Below are 21,181 nucleotides of genomic sequence, written 5' to 3' on the forward strand. Positions count from 1 at the left end.
TCCAAGGAGGGAAATTAATTAAGGCGTTGCTAGCACTGGTGCAGAGAGCCAGAAGCAGGTGCCACTTCAGGTCACAGCAAATTATTATTATTATTATTATTATTAAATTTTTATTTATACCCCGCCCTTCCCAGTTCAGAAAACCGGGCTCAGGGCATCTAACAACAAATTTAAGACACTTAATTAATGCAACAAGAACAGCATAAAATACAGTATAAAATACACATTTTAAGGTAAAATAAGAAGAGCAGCCAAATGATTAAAAAAAAAGAAAAGGCAAAACTCTTTAGAGGAAAGGACTTGAATTTTAAGACACAAAATTCATGACATCACGTCCGGACAACCTGTGTATTCAGCATTCATTCTGGGTTTTTTTGTGGGGAGGTTAGACAAAGTTGTCTTTCTCTCATGCTTCCCAGGGCTTTTTCTTGAGGAAGTGGGTCTGTTTCTCAAGAGCACCAAATCAACTGTCAGTGCACAGCCTGAATTTACTAGCATGTGATGGAAACAGCAACGGTCTAACAAGAAATATTACATAAAAGGTACCCCTCCACCCCCGCTCCCACATCCATTTCCCCCCAGTGATGCATCTCCAAGCTCCATTGCCCCTCTTCTGAATTTTTCCATTTTTCTGGCCATTCATATCTCTATACAGTAGTACCTTGGTTCTCAATCTTAATCCGTTCCAGAAGTCCGTTCCAAAACCAAAGCGTTCCAAAACCAAGGCGCACTTTCCAAAATGGATTAATCCATTCTAGACTTTTAAAAACAACCCCTAAAACAGCAATTTAACATGAATTTTACTAACGAGACCATTGATCCATAAAATGAAAGCAATAATCAATGTACTGTACTATAAAATAAATAAGACAGTATTGTAGATGATAAAAATTAAAATAAAAAAATTTTCTTACCTGCACTGATGATAGTCATTGTTTGGATGGGGGGCTTTTATCCATTTCCACAGTCACAGAATCAATCAATCAGTAGCTGAACTGGGTTCCACACAGTCACAAAAACAAATTAACCAAAAGAGCCTCAAAAACGCAAAATAAATAGCAAAAACAAAAGCGCCAAATACAGTGGAACCTTGGTTCTCGAACTTAATCCGTTCCTGAAGTCCGTTTGACTTCCGAAATGTTTGAAAACCAAGGCACAGCTTCTGATTGGTGCCAGTGCCCCAGAAACAATAGCCGACAGCCACATCAGACTTTTGGCTTCTGAAAAACGTTCGAAAACCAGAACACTTACTTCCGGGTTTTCGGGAACCAAGGCGTTTGAGAACCAAGGTAGTACTGTACTGTTACTACTGTGGCACATCTGTGGGCCTTGCCTAAGTGTAACATTTTAGTCTCTTAAGAGCTGGAAGCCCCATATACCCTGTTCCACAAGGGTAACCAATTCGCAGGGAAACCAAAATGCTTGTTTACAAAGCTATTGTACTACCAACCTTACTATATGCTTGTGAAACATGGATAACTTATAAGTGCCATCTCCAACTCCTCGGAATATTCCATCAACGGTATCTCCGAAAAGTTTTACACATCACTTGGGAAGACAGGCGAACTAACATCAGTGTACTCGAAGAAGCAAAGATCACCAGCGTTGAAGCAATGATTCTTCAACATCAGCTTCGTTGGACTAGTCATGTTGTGCGGATGCCTGATGATCGTCTTCCAAAGCAACTATGCTATTCCAAACTTAAAAATGGAAAGCGTAATGTTGGTGGTCAACAAAAGAGGTTTAAAGACTGTCTCAAGGCAAATCTAAAAAAATGTAGTATAAACACTGACAACTGGGAAACACTGGCCTGCGAGCTTTCCAGTTGGAGAACAGCCTTTACCAAAGGTGTCATGGGCTTTGAAGACACTCGAACTCAGGATGCAAGGGAGAAACGTGCTAAGAGGAAGGCATGCTTGGCAAATCCACACCATGATTAACACCCGCCTGGAAACCAATGTCCCCACTGTGGAAGGACGTGTGGATCCAGAATTCGCCTCCACAGTCACTTATGGACTCAATGTTAAAACCGTGTTTATGGAAGACAATCTTACTTGGCTACGAGGGATCGCCAAAGAAGATACCCTGTGCCACAAGATACCCTGCTCCACAAGCAGTGGCATAGTGTGGGTTGCCAGTGCCTGGGGCAGGGCAAGTGTTGCACCCCCTGGTGGATTGGGCAGAAGGCGCATTCTGGGGGGGGGCTTCCCCCTTGGGTGTTTTCTTGCCTCCCTCCTCAGTGGGTGGCCCTGGTGCCCTCTCCCTCTCTCAACATCCAGGTGGCTATGGTGTGGCACGGGGTTGGGGGCGCATATTGGTGGGCCAACACCAGGAGTGCTGCGTGGAGGTGCCACCATTTTGACTGCAGCAACCTTGACTCGGCCTCTGCCACAGCCTCCTCTTCCCCCCTCCACAGGAACAGACTCTTCCTCCCCGGCCTGGGCCACCAGTGTCCAGAGCTCCCTAGGCCTTGCCCCCTCCATCCATCTCTGCCTCAGAGGCTGGGCAGGCCCTCGCCTCTCAGCCAGCCCAAGAGCAGGGCATGCAAGGAGATGGAGGCACCTCCCCAGCCGTGAAAGTCGAAGGCCCAGTCTGGGTGCAGCTTGCCTCCCTGCGGCTCTGGAAGGCGGCAGGAGCACAGCAGGTAGCTTGTCATGGGGGCTGTTATGTACTGAGTTGAATAGCATTCTGAATCCTATTGTTCTAGGACCAATCAGACTGCTGCATTCTGAATCCTTTTCAACTCTGTACATGACACCGCATGGGTTCGAATCCCATCTTCGTCTCCAGTGAAATATACTCGGAGTCGAGAGTGGATTTCATGCTCTTTATTCAGCTCATAGTGGTGAGGAGGAATGGAAGTTCCCCCAGAATGTCTGCTTTATATACATTATTTACACAATGGGCCCCACGTGATTGGCTAATTCTAGGATTCTCCTGTAGGCCAATCAGGTTGCGGGTTCACTTCCACCTGGAGCTGGATTGGGTGGCTCCTGTGGACCAATCAGACTGCTGCATTCTGGGTCCTATTGTTCTAGGACCAATCAGACTGCTGCATTCTGAATCCTATTCAACTCAGTACATAACAGGGGCACCTGGTCGCCCCCCCTCAGAATTTTGCGCCCGTGGCCCCCGCCCCCTGGCCCCCCAAGCTTTGCCCCCTCCCACAAGTCTCAGACTATGGGGTGCATGAAGAAGGTCTAGCAAGCCAGAGCTTCTAGGATCTGGCAGGAGGGAGGGAAAGGCGGCAGAGGTGGCTCCTTCCATATAGTTTGATCTTCCATGTCAAAACGCTTAAGGGCCGCTATGTCAAATGGGACCGGTGTCTCAGATCTATAGCAGACATCAAGGCACTTGCTGCACTCCAGAGCTGGCAAGGGACTTAATTCCCTCCACTTATCATTTTTACATTAAGCTCGTTTTCTTGTGCTTGGCTAAAGTGTCTCTCTTAGACGGGTTATCAAATCTTAATTGGGGGATTGTAAGTGAAGGGAAATCCATCTTTCTCCCTAGGCAGCCTGCCCAGGCTTTTCTGCTAAAAGACCATTGGTGCCTTGTTTTCAAAAACAGAAAGAAATGAAAAGAAAGGAATCCATCCAGCTTTAGCTCCCAAATATTGATTCTCGGTCTGGCTTCCAGTCTAGTGGGTACAGTGGTGCCTCGCAAGACAAAAATAATCCGTTCCGTGAGTCTCTTCGTCTAGCGGTTTTTTCGTCTTGCGAAGCAACCCGATTAGCGGATTAGCGCTATTAGCGGTTTAGCGGCTATTAAAGGCTTAGCGGCTTAGCGGCTAAAAGGCTATTAGCGGCTTAGAAAAAGGGGGGAAGCGAAAAAAATCGCAAGACTTGCAAGACATTTTCGTCTTGTGAAGCAAGCCCATAGGGAAATTCGTCTTGCGAAGCGCATCGAGAAACGGAAAACCCTTTCGTCTGGCGGGTTTTTCGTCTTGCGAGGCATTCGTCTTGCGGGGCACCACTGTATAGCCATCAGTGTGGGATGCTGGATAGGACAAGCTGATCCAGGTTGTTAGACCACAGTGTTTTCAGAATAAGCAATGGAGGTGAGTCCATTAGGGCAAGATAGGGGGCTGCCTCCCCCTTGGTCCCCTACCTACCTGTCTTCTTACGCCCCCACAGGCTACACACATACTGTACCTTTAAAAGCACATTTTCCCCTCAAAGAATTCTGGGCACTGTAGTTCACCCCTCGCAATGTTGCAATTCCCAGTAACCCTTAAACTGCAGTGCTCCTCTTTGAGGAGGAAATGCAATTCAAATGTGCTTTAAAGATACAGTGCGTACACAGAGGCCTTCCAAGTGTCTCTATTTTCCAGGGAGAGTCCCGGATTTCAGAAGCTGTCCTGGTTTCTGATTTGATCCTGGAATGTCCCGCTTTTCCTTTGTTGTTGTTGTTTAGTCGTTTAGTCATGTCCTACTTCGTGACCCCATGGACCAGAGCATGCCAGGCACTCCTGTCTTCCGCTGCCTCCCGCAGTTTGGTCAAACTCATGCTGGTAGCTTTGAGAACACTGTCCAACCATCTCATCCTCTGTCATTCCCTTCTCCTTGTGCCCTCCATCTTTCCCAACATCAGGGTCTTTTCCAGGGAGTCTTCTCTTCTCATGAGGTGGCCAAAGTATGGGAGCCTCAGCTTCAGGATCTGTCCTTCCAGTGAGCACTCAGGGCTGATTTCCTTCAGAATGGATAGGTTTGATCTTCTTGCAGTCCATGGGACTGCCAAGAGTCTCCTCCAGCACCATAATTCAAAAGCATCAATTCTTCGGCGATCAGCCTTCTTTATGGTCCAGCTCTCACTTCCATTCATCACTACTGGGAAAACCACAGCTTTAACTATACGGACCTTTGTTGGCAAGGTGATGTCTCTGCTTTTTCCTTAGGACATCCCTATTTTCATTGAAGAAATGTTGGAGGGTATGGAATAGGACACCCCCAGGGCTTTCCCCCCCAGCTGGAACTCACCAGATCTCAGTTCCGGCACCTCTCAGGTGGGCACCTTTGTGCTTCTAAGAGAGCGAGGGAGGTATTCATGGTGAGTTCCGGCACCTCTTTTTCTAGAAAAACAGCACTGGAGATCCTTATTTTCATTAGACAAATGTTGGAGGGTATGCATAGCTGCAAGTCTCAGTGTTGCCCTTGTAGAACTCAGCATGGGCGGAGGATGGGGACAAAAATGAGACTTACTTGGCTTTGCCTGTCATTGGCTCCACCTGCTGCTGGTGCCTCTGCCTTCCACGTGACCAGTCAGCCCTCACACCAGGGACCCCCCTTTAACCCAAACATGCATTTGGGGACTGAATGCTTGTTATAATCTCAAGGGCTGTCGCATCGAAGGTGGAGCACGTTTGTTTTCTCCTGCTCTGCAGGGCAGGGCTCAAACCAATGGCTTCAAGCTACAAGAAAGGAGATGCTTATCAAAAAGAACTTTTTGTTGTTTTTTTATAAATTTTTTATTGGTTTTACAGATTTTTTAAACACAAACAAACACATACAAAAACATACAAACACGTATAATTTCATAACATTTTTTCATAAACTTCTTTTCCGGGACTCCCCCATACCCCCCCTTTCTGCATCCCAATGTCCAAAGTATTTTTTAGCAACTTCTAAATATACCTTTCCAACCTCTGTCATCTTAATCTTTTCTATGATCTTATCTGTTAACACTGTATCCCTTTCTTCCTGCAAACCTCAACATTCTAACATTCATCAAGTTTATAATAGTCCTTAAGATAACTTTTAAATTTTCTCCATTCTTCTTCCGCCGTCTCTTTTCCCTGATCACGGATTCTGCTTGTCATCTCAGCCAATGTCATATAGTCCATCACTTTCATCTGCCATTCTTCCAGAGTGGGTAGATCTTGTGTCTTCCAATACTTTGCGATGAGTATTCTTGCTGCTGTTGTAGCATACATAAAGAAAGTTCTATCCTTCTTTGGCACCAATTGGCCGACAATGCCCAAGAGAAAGGCCTCTGGTTTTTTAAGGAAAGTACATTTAAGTACCTTTTTCATTTCATTATATATCATTTCCCAGAAAGCCTTAATCTTCGGGCATGTCCACCAAAGGTGATAAAAAGTACCTTCAGTCTCTTTACATTTCCAGCACTTATTATCAGGCAAATGGTAGATCTTTGCTAGCTTGACTGGGGTCATGTACCACCTGTAAGTCATTTTCATAATGTTTTCCTTTAAGGCATTACATGCCGTGAATTTAATACCTGTGTTCCACAACCACTCCCAGTCAGCAGACATAATGTTATGGCCAATGTCCTGTGCCCACTTAATCATAGCCGATTTAACTGTTTCATCTTGTGTATTCCATTTCAGCAGCAAGTTATACATTCTTGATAAATTCTTAGTATTGGGTTCTAACAATTCAGTCTCTAATTTTGATTTTTCCACCTGAAAGCCAATTTTCCTATCCTGTTTGAAAAATTCCATTATTTGATGATATTGAAACCAATTTTGTACTTTATGTTTCATTTTCTCATGACTTTGTAATTTCAGTTTATCTCCCTCTTGTTCCAAGATTTCCCTCAAAAAGAACTTTTTGACAGCAAGAGCTGTTCGACACCGGAATGCACTCTCTTGGGAGGTTGTGGACACTCCTTCCTTGGTGGTTTTTAAGCAGAGGTTGGCTGTCCATCTGTCCTGGATGCTTTCGTTGAGATTCCTGCGTTGCAGGGGGTTGGGCTGGGTGGTCCCTTCCAACTCCATGATTCCATGAGGCTGAGTCATGCCAAACACTTGCTCCAATGAAGCCTTGCTCCAACCAGATATACTTCCATGCTATGCATTGAGGAGTTCCCCAGGTCCAGTCCCTGGTATCTTGAGACAGCCCTGGAGGGAAGTATCCTGTCCTGCCTGAAACCCTGAAGAGTCGTTGTGTAGCTAGATGGGCCAGTGGTCAGACTCTTGTTTACTGCGCAGTCACTGTGTTTCCAGGGCAGGGCTTTTAGTCCACGAACCCAGGGTGCTACCCAAAATGCAGACGTTATAAAACACAGTGGTACCTCAGGTTACAGACGCTCCAGGTTACAGACGCTCCAGGTTACAGACTCCTCTAACCCAGAAATAGTACCTCAGGTTAAGAACTTTGCTTCAGGATGAGAACAGCAATCGTGCGGCCGCAGCGGGAGGCCCCATTAGCTAAAGTGGTGCTTCAAGTTAAGAACAATTTCGGATTAAGAACGGACCTCTGGAACAAATTAAGTTCTTACTTAAGGTACCACTGTACTGCTGTTTGATGCATTGCTTCTTAGACCGGTTTTCTGCTCCAGCCAAGGTGTGGACATCTTTACGTAGGGTAAAGTCATTCCCACCTGTCAACACTCCCTTGGTGTGCACACAAACAGAAACAAATCTGACATTAATGAAGCTTTGCTGATGTGAACAGCTTGAGAGGGGGCTGAGAGCTGTGAAACACATCTGGGGTGGGAAGACTTCACTGCACTCTAAGGTGGTCATATGTGAGCACCTCTTTGCTATAAAGAACAAGCTTGGCAAACATTTCTTGTGTTCGTGAGCATATGATATAAAGCCTCAGTGCAATAGCAGAGGACAACCGCGAGAGGGCAGTGTCTCATTAAAAATACACCTTGAACCCCACAACCCCTCCACCTGCCCCTATAAGCTGCTGCTGCTGCTGTTTTAATTAAGTGCTACTGATATCCTTGGCCTGCTCTTTATGGGCCACAGCTTTTTCTTAGAGGGGTCCTGCAAGGTTTTCAGGGGGGAGAAATCCCAGTCCTACATTTTAATTTTCTGGCCATCAACCATCAAAGCTGTATACATGCACATGATGTCTCCTTTAAAGGTTATTACAGCATAAGAAGGGGCACTGCAGGGTCATCCAATCCACCCATCTTTCTTTATTCTGTAGTGGGTAGCCAGCTGCTTCTGGGAAGTCCGCAAGCAGGTCATGAAGATAGCAGCCCCTCGTTATTGTTTGCCATAGAATTGTAGAACTGTAGAGTTGGAAGGGACCCTGAGGATCATGTAAAGGGATGCGGGTGGCACTGTGGTCTAAACCACAGAGCCTAGGGCTTGCCGATCAGAAGGTCAGCAGTTCGAATCCCCGCGACGGGGTGAGCTCCCATTCCTCAGTCCCTGCTCCTGCCAACCTAGGAGTTCGAAAGCACGTCAAAGTGCAAGTAGATAAATAGGTACCGCTCCGGAGGGAAGGTAAACAGTGTTTCCGTGTGCTGTTCTTGTTCGCCAGAAGCGACTTAGTCGTGGTGGCCACATGACCTGGAAAAACTGTCTGCGGACAAACGTCGGCTCCCTCAGCCAGTAAAATGAGATGAGCACTGCAAGCCCAGAGTCGTCCGCGACTGGACTTAACGGTCAGGGGTCCATTTACCTTTATCTTTACTGAGGATCATCTAGTCCAACCCCCTTGCAATGCAAGAATATAAAGCTGTTTTATATGGGCACTGACCTTGGCATGATCAGCACCACACTCTAACCAACAGATGATATTCAGAGGTCAGTGGGACTTACTCGCAGGTAAGTGTGTACAGGATTGTGGCCTAAATTAATGGAGTGAAATAAACATGGTCCCCCCACTCTTATTCATGTAAGAAGTGCATGTGTAAGCTACTTATCTTCTAGTTAGTGAGCATCATCCTATCTTAGCAATGAATTACATATGCCAACTATGCATTTTATGAAAACACCCTCCCTTTCCTCTGTCCTAAGCAGACTGGCCAGTCAACTTACCTGGAGGACGCAGAGGTTATGGGAGAGAACAAGAGAGTTGTTTCCTTCAATGGATCTGCCGCCTTGTGCCTTAAGATCATAAGAGGAGCCTACTGGATCAGGCCAATGGCCGGTCTAAGTCTACAGCTCAAGAGCACTCTCTCCTCTTGTGGTTTCCAGCAACTGGTGTTCAGATGCATCGCTACCTCCAACTGTGACAGGCTTCCTTCAATTTCTGCGTGACACCCAGACAGTGAAAGCAGAGAGATACTTGATCTCATAAAGCTTCCCTCGACAGGAAGATAATTGGGGAGGGAAGCCCACTACTCAGGTCATAGGAGCGAGGGCAGGCAGAGAAGGTGGCAACCCCAAGAGACTGCGGTCCTTTTTTGGGGACTGTGATTGGTGTGTGTGTAAGTTCAAGGCTTCCCAGTGTTGGTTCTGCACTGGGTAAGACCTGCTGCCCCTCTGCTGGTTTTTAGAAGGGCCCCCATGGCGGCTCACTTCCACCTCTCCCGGCGGGTGAAAGCCAACACCACTTCCCAGCTGTGCAAACTGTCCTGCCTCCTCTCGGGACCGGCTCCCAGAACTTGTTGGCTCAGCAAGGAGAGGAATTCCCAGCGCCCGCGTCAGCTGCTTGCACGGCCAAAGGGAGAGCTTGTGGCTAAGCTGAGCAAGGGAGACACCGGTCCCCATGCCCCGTCCAGGCCTCCTTTGGGCTCCGAGGGTCTGCCTGCCTTCCGCCTGCCTCTGCCTCCCTCTGCCAAAGGGACTGGTGAAGCCCTGACGTCCGCGCGCCGCCTTTCAAGTCCTCTCTTTGCTGTCGTCTTTGCCTTCTCGCTCTGCCTTTGATGAGAGATGCAGTGAGACAGAGCGGCCCCATTGTGTCATGCCGTGGTGGCTTTGGCAAGCAAACTGGGATGCACCCCGGTGGGATCAGCCTCCCCCCCCCCCGCGCGGCTCCTTCTCCTTGTAACCCGCCTCCTGAGACATCTCCCACGGTGGGTTGCCATGTGAGGTCGCTTTGCATGATGGATCTCCTCCTAGTGGCTCCTTCTGACCAGCTCTGATGGTGGCAGACCCTGCAGGACTTCCGCTGGGGTTTTTCTTGTGGCATCTGGATCTCCTTGAGCTTTCCTCCTCTGGTGACCTCTGACCTTTCCCGGATCTGCATCTTCATGTGACCAGTTCTTAAGGCCCCGCTCTCTGGATTTCATCCACATGTTGGGCTCAGGTAAGGGATACAATAGCATTCCTCTTGCTGGTGTTTTTATGATTCCTGGATCACTTAGGAAATCTTCTCCTAAGGCAGGAGCGGACAGCCCGTGGCCCTCCAGATCTTTTTGGGTTCCATCTCCCACCAGCATGGCCCAGTGGTCAGGGACAATGATGGGATCTGATGTCCAGCCACATCTGGAGAGCCAGAGGTGAGCTGTTCCTGCCGGAAAGTATTGAGTATACTCTGCAAGCCAACTTTTAAGTTTTATTTTAAGTACAGGTTTGGCTGGCAGGTTTACAGAGGTCTGTATGAAACTGCATTATACAGAGTTGGACCACTAGGAATACAGGGGCGCTGGTTCTAAACATTATGGGAAGCTGCCGGACCCTGCAGATCCAACATTGACTCTATGGAGTCCTCTCCCTCCCTGAATCTTCTTCCTCACTGCGGCAAGCCCAGGGGACTGTGCTGACCCTTGACCCCATCCCTGCATTGGTTCACCTGGTACTTAACTCTGGCCCTGTGCTGGCAGGAGCTGATGAGAGGTTGTAGTCTAAAGCATCTTGAAGGGCCCAAGTTGAGGAAGAACGATCTGTGCTGACTGGTAATGGCTTTCCAGGCATTGAGATGCAGGGGTTTTTGTAGCCATATCAGGAGATGCTGGGGATTATATATCTGGGAGCATTTGCATGTGAAGCAGATGCTCTGCCACTGAGCAAAAGCCTGTCCCTTTTATATTGGTATTTATAGCTGCAAGTGATACGGCAGGCCTAACGGCATGTGACATTAATTGCTTCGGTCCTCATGTGCCCCCTCAATTGTTAATTGGCATCTGGGCGTCCTCCTAAACACGGCTCCCCAGGAGTTCCAGGCAGGAGTATTTGGGCCTCTCTCATCCCAGGAAGAGTTGCCCTAGCTTGTAGCGCTTTTCAGATTGGTTGTTGGTTTCCACAATTGGTTTCCAGATCACAAGAGAGTCAGTGTGGTGTAGTGGTTAGAGTACGGGACACACACCAAGGCATCCCTAATCCTCTGTGTCTCACTTTAAGTCCTCCTAGCTGACTCTGCTTTTCCCTGAACTTGGGGCCAATGAGTGGAGAGAGAGAGAGAAATGTGTGATGGTTTGATCTCCACTGATGTACAGTGGTACCTCGGGTTACATACTGTCAGGGAACTGACATCGGAGGGAGAGGCGAAGGGGAGGCTCCCAGATGATGCTGGCGAAGGACCCAGCAGCAGGGGGAGAAACAGCTCAGTAGAGGGGGAAGCCAATCAGCGCAACACCAGGGATAAAGGGAGGCAGACGGGGGAATTGGAGAGAGGGCTCCAGGACTCTTCACTGGACATCAGTGAGGAGAGCCCAGGTCCTCCGCTGCCCACGCCTTCCCTGCGCAGAAGACTCCCGCGCAGTGAGAGGAGGAGGAGGCTGGGTGTCAAACAACTTTTATGCTGGAAGAGGTTCAAGAAACGCCCACTGATGGATTCTGCCAGTGACTGAGGCAGCCACGATGAGAAGGGGCTGTGCAGTCAGAAAGGTTTCACAAGGCAAATTAACCGAGAAAGGCACCAGTTTATGCACGAGTAACTCATACCTATTACACATACGCTTCAGTTACAAACGCTTCAGGTTACAGACTCCACTAACCCAGAAATATTACCTCGGGTTAAGAACTTTGCTTCAGGATGAGAACAGAAATCGTGCTCCGGCGGCGCGGCGGCAGCAGGAGGCCCCATTAGCTAAAGTGGTGCTTCAGGTTAAGAACAGTTTCAGGTTAAGAAGGGACCTCTGGAACGAATTAAGTACGTAACCAGAGGTACCACTGTACTTGGGTGTTGGGTGTTGGTGGAAGAAGATTGGAAGAAATTTAAAGACTATTTACAGAAATATTGTAAAATTAATGAATGTTAGAATGATGTTAGAATGAAGTGGTTTAAGCAGTAATGTTTTAAAGGTGTATGAAAAATGGATTATTAACAGGTGAGAACTCAAAGTTATATTATATTAAGTTAAAGGATTAAGATAAAAACAAAAAGGGAAAGGAATTGCTGAATCAACTAACTAAATTTGAATACAAAAAAGGGAGGTGTGAGGAGGTCAGGGAAGCAAGGATATGAATATATGACATGGAAAGATTGATGTGTTTTCTTTTTAAATGTTTTTTTATCTTTTTTCTGTATTTTGTATTTTTCTTTTTTTTAATTTTTTGTCTTTTTTCTATTCTTTTTACTTATATAATTTTCCCCCTTTGAAAACTTAATAAATATCATATAAAAAAAAGAAGATACATTCAAATGAAAAATAAATGGGAAAGGCTATATATATATATATATATATATATAGGTTTTGGTGTCTTCGGGTGTCTTCCCGTGTAAGAGTCGGGGTGTCTGTGCGACGTTTCGACGAGGTCTCACTCGTCATCTTCAGGCTGGTGCTTTCGGCTTCTTGTTACTGGAACAGAGCAGAGTCTGGTGTTTGAGTTCTTATAAATACTGTTGAGGGGTGTGGTGTATAGCCTCCAACGTTCTGGGCAGAGAGGAAGTTCCTAGATTAGTGTGCCTTTTCTTCTTTTGTTCCTTAATTACTTGAGGGATATCTTGGGTGATTTCATGAGTGATATTCTGAATATCACTGGGTGGGTCATTAAGTGTAGATTAGTTGCTAAAGCTTTCGTGTCTTGACCTATTGAGCTTGTGAAGAGTTTTTCTGAGAAGATGGCTGTGCTGCATTTAGTTGTGCTCTGGCTTGGCTTCGTGTATAGGGGCGAGCTATGGTTTTGTGATATTCAGTGATATTCAGATATTTTGTGATATTCAGTGATATTCAGAATATCACTCATGAAATCACCCAAGATATCCCTCAAGTAATTAAGGAACAAAAGAAGAAAAGGCACACTAATCTAGGAACTTCCTCTCTGCCCAGAACGTTGGAGGCTATACACCACACCCCTCAACAGTATTTATAAGAACTCAAACACCAGACTCTGCTCTGTTCCAGTAACAAGAAGCCGAAAGCACCAGCCTGAAGATGACGAGTGAGACCTCGTCGAAACGTCGCACAGACACCCCGACTCTTACACGGGAAGACACCCGAAGACACCAAAACCTGCATTCCTGTACCCGTGAAAATCTACGAAAGCAATATATATATATATATATATATATATATATATATATATATATATATATATATATATATCAGTTTCAGGTTAAGAATGGACCTCCGGAACGAATTAAGTACTTACCCCGAGGTACCACTGTACAGAGCACAGTTGGGAGATATATGAATATATCATCCAAAACCAGTTTGAAGTCCATATTGTGATATCGGTTTCATAATTTTTGACCTGGCAATATATTGCAAGTCATGATGTGTGTGTGTGTGTGTGTGTTGTGCAAAAATCACAATGTGGGAAAAACTGTGAAGCCAGCCAATGCCTCTACATAGCTCCGTCCTTATTTCAGGCATCATGATGTATCAGTGCATCACGATGTTTAGCTGGTGATAGATCACAATGTTGAAAACCAGATATCGTTAAGCCCTACTGTTCGCTTCCACATAGTTCCATCCTTATTTCAGACATCATGATATATTGGTATAGTGGAACCTCGGTTGTTGAACACCTCCGTTGTCGTATGTTTCGGTTCCCGAATCCCAAAAACCCGGAAGTAACTGCTCTGGTATTCAAATGATGTCCGGAAGCTGAACATGCTACACGGCTTCTGTTTTGAGTTTCCTATATTGTATTGAGGCTTCCGCTTTCAGTTTTCGGTTTTCGAACGTTTTGGAAGTCGAACGGTCTTCTGGAACAGATTACGTTCGGAAACTGAGGTTCCACTGTATATCACAATGTTTAGCTGGTGTTATAATGCATTGTTGAAAACCAGATATTGCCCAGTACAGAGGGTCCTGAGGTGGAGAGAGTTTGACCGCTGGCGCTAATGTAAGAGGGGACGATTGCTGTTTGAGAAAGATGACTTGGAACTGTAAACTGCACTCTTGAGTTCTTGCGCACTCTCCCACAAGGACCGTGTGGGTCTCCTGCTCAGCATGGCTGGAATTGCTCCATGCTTGAAATGCCGCCTTTGAAGTCAGAATGAGAGAAAGCCTTGCGCTCGCTGTTTGCCTGACAGCAGGAGACGTTCTCTTTGTTGCTGGCAATGACAGGGAAAGAAATGTTTACAGTATGTTTGCCTGTTGAAGGCGGGTGCGATGCGCAGCCACCGTGCTAAGCAAGGCTTCTCCGGGGCTCAGTCTGGCCTGGAACAGATTGAGATGAAGAGGAGAATGCCTCTGACCATGTGCAGAGCGCATTCAGAGGCCATTCCAGGAAAAGCCTTTTGCAGTGGGTTCCCCACCCTGGCGAGGAGGGTATATTGAGACTTAACATTTTGGGTGCTATCTGTTCATTTACAAGCTTGCAAGCTTAGCAGCAGGGAGTCACCCTGGCAGACAATGCTAGTCTCTCAAACAGTGTCAGTTCCCCACGGAGGAAACAGCATGAGCAGCCTCTCTTCCAAAGGTTGATTCTTGCCAGTGAGCAGCAGGATCCGCACTGCTGTCTTGTCAGGGACTGGAGGAGCGGTGGGAGGCAACAGTTGGGGAACCCCCCAAGAGAAGAAGACTCAGAGCTCAGGAAGCGGTGGTGGGGTGACAATGAGTGGTCAGAGGGAGAAGAGGGGGCAGACTGGGGGAAGGAGGTGTCGGAATCAGAAGAGGCAACAGGGTTTAGTGAGTGGGAAGACTCTGGAGCAGAGAGCAGTCCAAAATCAGAGGCAGAAGCAGAGACTGGAGAGAAGGAGGGCCAACAGGCAGAGACTAGGCAGGGTGCTGAAGAAGTCTCCCACTCCTGCTGTGACCAGCTCCCCTCTCCCCAGTCTCCTAGAACACACAGAGCAGAGCAGAGATTGGTTGTGTGCAGGGCAGGCACAGTTGAAACAGCAAGAATAAGATTGAAATGGGCTAGCTTTAATTTTGGATGATCTTGGTCATTGGAGGGGCAGCTGAATCTTTGCTGCAAAGCATTCTGGTTGCTGCATAAATTTTAATAGTTTGTCACTGGAAAGCTGCACCGCTGGCAACAAGAATGACATTACTAATCACGGGTGGCGCTGTGGGATAAACCACAGAGCCTAGGACTTGCCGATCTTATGGTCGGCGGTTCGAATCCCCGTGGCGGGGTGAGCTCCCATCGTTCGGTCCCAGCTCCTGCCCACCTAGCAGTTTGAAAGCACCCTAAAAAGTGCAAGTAGATAAATAGGTACCACTCTGGCGGGAAGGTAAACGGCGTTTCCGTGTGCTGCGCTGGTGCTGGCTCGCCAGAGCAGCTTCGTCACGCTGGCCACGTGACCCGGAAGTGTCCTCGGGCGGCGCTGGCTCCCGGCCTCTAGAGTGAGATGAGCGCACAACCCTAGAGTCAGACACGACTGGCCTTCGGGCAGGGGTACCTTTACCTTTTTAATGACCACATGATGCCCATGGCACAGCTAACCCTCTTTTAATGCACTGCTTACAGTGCCATTCTAGTGTCCCAGGCATCTCACCTACCTGATCTTTGGCCTATTAGGTATATAGTTGCAGCAGAATGACTAGTAAAATGAACTGTACCACTAAAGACTGTTTGCAGTATGTGTTGGTGCATGATATTTTTGAATGCGCCATGTAACAACTCCTCGCAAGTAGAAAACTAACATGTCAGGAAGGGGGCTATCTTAAAACCGAATGCATCAGAAAGAAAGGTTCTAACGTACCTCTTCCACTGTTAGTTTTCTACTTACACTGAGTCTCTTTTTGTGTAGGGAAGCAGTCAAAATTTTGATTCCTGCCACTTGCAGCCTGAAGTGACACAGTCCACCCTTCCATTTTGTTCTGCTGTGCTTGTAGTCTCTATAATCTTTGCAACAGCTCTGGAAATGTGGGTTGTATGAGAAATTCACATTAAGATACCGAAGTTTCATGAAAAGTTAAAAATACAGTGATCTTGGTTTTCGAACATCTCTGTTGCTTCAGTTTTCTAACATGCCTTGGAAGTCAAACATGCCACACAGCTTCCATAGTGAGGTTTCCGTATTGAGTTTTCAGTTTTTGAACATTTCAGAACTTGAACGGTCTTCTGGAACGGATTACACTCAAAAACCGGGGTGCCACTGTAATAATCGCAAGTTGCTGTTGAAATGTGGAGACCTGAGTTTAAGCTTAGAAAAATGAGAAACTGAGAGAGACCCAAACTGACCAATTGGCCCATCCATAGGGGCTACTTCCAAGTACCCTGGAATCCCACTACCTTTAGTTTTAGCAATTTATAAACGGGAGGGGAAACAGGCAAACATTGCCTCCTGCTTCACAGGAGAGATTGCCATTTCGGGAGGCTAAAGGCCGCTCTCTAGCTGTCCTGATCGAAGCGGTTTTTGAAGGAGCCCGGGAATTCTGCCTCCAGCACCAGGCCACCTGCCGTCCACCCAACTTGCTTCAGTTCGCCCACAGCATGTGGGAGAGACCACAGCCAATCCATGTCCTGGGCCAGAGCAGCTGAAGAATCCCAAACTTTGCAGCCTGTAAATAGCACTGGGAGGTTGGGACGTGGGCCAGAGAGCCCTGGCTCTCCCTCATCCTAAGCAGCGAGGGAAGCCAAGGCTCGGGTCTTTCTGAAAGCATCCCATTGAGAAAGGAGCCAGCCCTGGGCCGGCTCCAGGGAGCTTGTCTCTTCCCCTGACTAGGCTCGGGGATGACCAGAGGCAATAAAGCAGGGATGGGCGGACTGACTCCCGGTCTTGTATGACCCGCTTTAGTTTTAAATAGAACTCCACCACTCAGACCACTAATGTATTTTGCATTGACAAAAGAAGGATGTGCACTCGGGAACCACTCTCTGTTAAGTGATCTTGAGCACTTTGGCTTAGGAACATAGGAAATGCCTTGCCAGATCAGAGGAGGAGGAAGAGCCACATAGACTGACATTCTTTACAACAGGAGTAGCCAAAGTGGTGCCCTTCTGATGTTGCGGGACTGCAACTCCCATCATCCCTGACCGATGCCTGTGCTGCCTGGGGCTGATGGGACGTGGAGTCCAATAACATCAGAAGGGCACCACCTTCGGCTTCCCCTTCATACAATAACCTCAGCAACAAGGAAGTGCTACAGCTTGTCTACTGGAATTTGGCCAGTAGTCCATGGTATACATTTAGTCCAGAGGGCAGGTCTCCTAAATCTTCTGGCAGGTCTCTGGGAGATTTGAAGAAGATCAACAAAAGGGGGCTTGACTCCCATTTGTTTCACAGGATGTTATGTACTGAGTTGAATAGGATCCAAAAGGCAGCAGTCTGATTGGTCCTAGAACAATAGGATTCAGAATGCAGCAGTCTGATTGGTCCTAGAACAATAGGATTCAGAATGCAGCAGTCTGATTGGTCCTGGAACAATAGTGTTCAGAATGCAGCATTCTGATTGGTCCACAGGAACCACCCAAGGTGAATCCTGGAATCAGCCAATCACATGGGGCCCATTGTGTAAATAATGTATATAAAGCAGACATTTTGGTTAACTTCCATTCTTCCTCACCACTATGAGCTCAATAAAGAGCGTGAAATCCACTCTCGACTCTGAGTATATTTCACAGGAACAACAATTAAATGACTTCCCCCACCTACCTCAGGCTGCTGAAAAGAAAGGAGTTAAGCAGGCGCGACTGGCACGCTGGGGCCGTGCCCTAGAGCTGTCTTCCAGACCCCAGCATTGCTGCCACGTACCAGAATGGTTCAAGGATGAGGCAGAGCACCAGCAAGTTCAGGGCTGCATGAGTATAGTGCCAACCTAGTACTCGTGCCAGTATAGTGCCCCCCACCTTGCCACTGCCCCACCCTGGTAAGGATCCGCCAGGCTAGCGTTAGGATAGAAGGTTGGCTCTGTGGCACTGCCCTACAATGCCAGCTGCTTCTGCCGCTAACCTGGAGTGTATTTGGTGTTAAAGGACTTTGAGCCCAGGTCAAGTCTGGGACTGCAAACAAATTCCTTGGCACAGAATGTGCTCAGAGGCAGACCTGTTCTTTAATTCTTACTGGTTGTTGTTTTCTTTGCACTTGATTATAACACTGGTAGATCTTGGGGTTGTAGTAAAAAGTGAAGTAGATATGACAAGCCTGAGGTCCATAGCTGTCAACTTTCAGATTTGAAAATAAGGGATCAGCAGCCTCACCTGTCCCGGGGACAGTCTATGGGATATCTAACAATCCTGGATAGCAGTGGGAAGCAGCGGGAAACGGCGCTGGAATAAGGGAATTTCCCAGGAAAAAAGAGAAGGTTGACAGCTATGCTGAGGTCTGATTACTCTCGTCCTGGGGTACCTTTATGGGTTGCGTAGAACAGAGAAGTGCTGGGATTTAGCAGCTTTTCATATCACACTGCCTCACAGGTGAGAATTTTTTACTTCCTGAAATTCCCTCTTGTTCTGGGTTGCTATTAAAAGCACAGAAACGTCTTTTGCAGCGGCATGTTGTACATCAGACACAAAACATTGTTCCCGTTGCTGACAGTGGTAGCCAATTCAGATTTAAACCTTATCAGTCCCTGCAGGTCCTAAACAAGCATAGCTATTGATTGGGAGCAGGGTTTTGACCAAAGTGGGGCTGGCAAGAGGGAGAGATAGTAAATTCCCAAGAGAGGGTGGCTCTGGAAGCAGAAGCAGCTATAGGATGCCATTAGACTTGTCACTATTTTGCAAGAGGCACATAAACGCATAGCAGAACTGTAGGTTTGCTCAGTTAAAATGCATTAATGAGCTCTGTCAACTTACTGTAACAAATCCACTTTTGAAGAAGAAGAAGAAGAAGAAGAAGAAGAAGAAGAGGAGGAGGAGGAGGAGGAGGAGGAGGAGGAGTTTGGATTTGGTATCCCGCTTTATCACTACCCAAAGGAGTCTCAAAGCGGCTAACATTCTCCTTTCCCTTCCTCCCCCACAACCAACACTCTGTGAGGTGAGTGGGGCTGAGAGACTTCAGAGAAGTGTGACTGGCCCAAGGTCACCCAGCGGCTGCATGTGGAGGAGCGGAGACGCGAACCCAGTTCCCCAGATTACGACTACCGCTCTTAACCACTACACCACACTGGCTCTTTTTAAATACATATATTGGGGGGGGGACTTTTTGCAGTTTGGAAAGTAATGGCAAAATGCACCAAAAAGAATGGGATGGATGAATGATTAATGGGAATGCTCATAAACACCCCAAAAACATATCCGGATGAATGCCGGATAATTTCTCGTTGTCATATCACTGCGTCATAAACAAATCGGAACAAATGCTCAACAAAGACTGGATATAATCTAACCACCTCCTAAAATTCGTGTCATCTTCCGCAGAAACTGCTGCTTGCCTTCTATCACTGCGCCATTGAGAGCGTGCTCACCTATGGCTTATGTGTGTGGTACGGAAGCTGTACTACCCAGGACAGGATGGGGTTGTGCAGGGTTGTTAAGGCAGCAGAGAGCATTGTTGGCTGCCCACTCTCCACCTTAGAGCAGATTTATGCCACAAGGTGCCATAGGAAGGCACTGGACATAGTAAAAGATCCATCTCATCCTGGTCACTGTCTCTTCGAGCTCCTGCCGTCGGGACGGAGATACAGGACAATGAAGACAAGAACGAGCCGTCTTAAGAACAGCTTCTTCTCCAGAGCGATCTCGGCCCTGAATGGGAAGCCCGGACTTTGAAAGTCATCTAATCTCCCTTGCTGAATTATACTGTATTGTTTAATTAGTGTTTTTATGGAGCAGTCAAGTAATTTCGTTGTCCCCGAAGGGGGCAATGACAATAAAGATATTATTATTATTATTATTATTATTATTATTATTATTATTATTATTATTATAGTTGCTGAATAAACAAGATGTCTGAAGGGGCCTATGGTTCCCCAATATCCCACAATTTGCACCTCCAAGCATTTCCAGTGTCCCACCAGGAGAGTTATGCAGTCTATTGGCAACGCTGCCAAGTTTTTATGTGCAGGGGCAATGGAATCTTCTCTTCTCGTTTTCCACTGGCTCCCACTCCTGGTGAGGACATAATCCTCTGCCAGTGACATCATAACCTGGCTGCCGTGATGCGTCTGCCTGCAATGTCATTGGGATCGAAGATGACGAGTCAATGTAGGGCAGTAAACAAAAGAGCTGCTTTGACTGCAGGCTCCCAGGAGGAAGATTAGCTAGGGCTGAGAGAGGCTGGGAATGTGTCCGGCATCCACAAGAGAAGCTAAATATAGATAGCTTAGCGAGGGAGGCATTCTCAGCTCTTTAATGAGGGAGTTGGAGCTGCAACCTGGAACTTGGCCTGGACACATGCACCTGGAACATGTAAATCATGTTTATACCCCAGCTGAAGTCTGCCCCCCGCCCTGGCGCTTCCTGCCCCAGTAAAAGTGGACTCTGCAATGTGACGAGCATTTTTCACCCCTGCCTGGTGCGTGCAGTTTGATGGATTCTCCCTTGTTAAGGGGCCTGTCACAATGGCTTTGGGCGCTGAGCAGGCTTCCTGTTCCAGCGCTCGGAAATCTTTGCGGTAAAAATAGGTGCCTCTTGCTTTTGCTTGTTTGTTTGATTGAAAAGCTTTTTGATTCTGCCTTTTCCACTGCAAATACCCCGAAGACGCCTTGTGCGTTCAGTTTAAAAAGCCTTAAAATAATATGCCAATCACGAATAGCGTGAGAGCAGGTGAAGTAACCAGGCTAAACGAGTGTTTAAAAATCAGATCCATTTTAATTTGCCGCAGTCTTGCAGTGCTAACAGCATGGGCGTAGGTGTAGGTATTGGGGGGTAATCATTCAAACCCCTTTAAGCAGGGGTTTCACTGACGATTACACAGCATTAACAAAAAACAGGTTTGTTTATTTGGGGAACAATGAAAACAAATTCACAGTAAACTGAAGTTTGGTATGATTCGAATACTGATCTCCCAAACCAGGAGTGAGGACCCTCCAGGCCATGGGACAGATTCTGCCAATGGTGCCTCCCCTCACCACTTTCTGCTCATGGCACTTTTTGGGTGTGTTTTTAAAAAGTTTTCATTGGCATCATGGAAAATTCGTTTAGGAAGCCTAAAATCTACCTTTGACATCTAAAAGTAGCAATCATGGCACAAGGGGAAGATACCTAGGGTAAGGATGACAAAACAAATTTTCAGGGTTTGTTTTTTTTAAAGAAGTTTATTATTATAGCCAAAGGCCATAACAAACTTGTAGCAATGATATTAATTGTTAA

The 21,181-nt window shown here is 46.9% G+C and overlaps 1 protein-coding gene across 1 annotated transcript in view; it reads left to right on the forward strand.

The window, feature by feature from the left end:
* Nucleotides 1-9,925: 9,925 nt before the first annotated feature.
* ZNF385A (zinc finger protein 385A) overlaps nt 9,926-21,181 on the forward strand; it is a 210,672-nt gene continuing 199,416 nt past the window's right edge. The window contains exon 1 of the mRNA XM_082212628.1: nt 9,926-9,953. Within this exon, the coding sequence (XP_082068754.1) occupies nt 9,941-9,953 (13 nt within the window). The 5' untranslated portion in view covers nt 9,926-9,940. The remainder of the gene's footprint in view (nt 9,954-21,181) is intronic.

The sequence above is a fragment of the Podarcis vaucheri genome (genome assembly GCF_965113315.1).
Source record: "Podarcis vaucheri genome assembly, chromosome: 2".
In the NCBI taxonomy this organism is placed as follows: Eukaryota; Metazoa; Chordata; class Lepidosauria; order Squamata; family Lacertidae; genus Podarcis; species Podarcis vaucheri.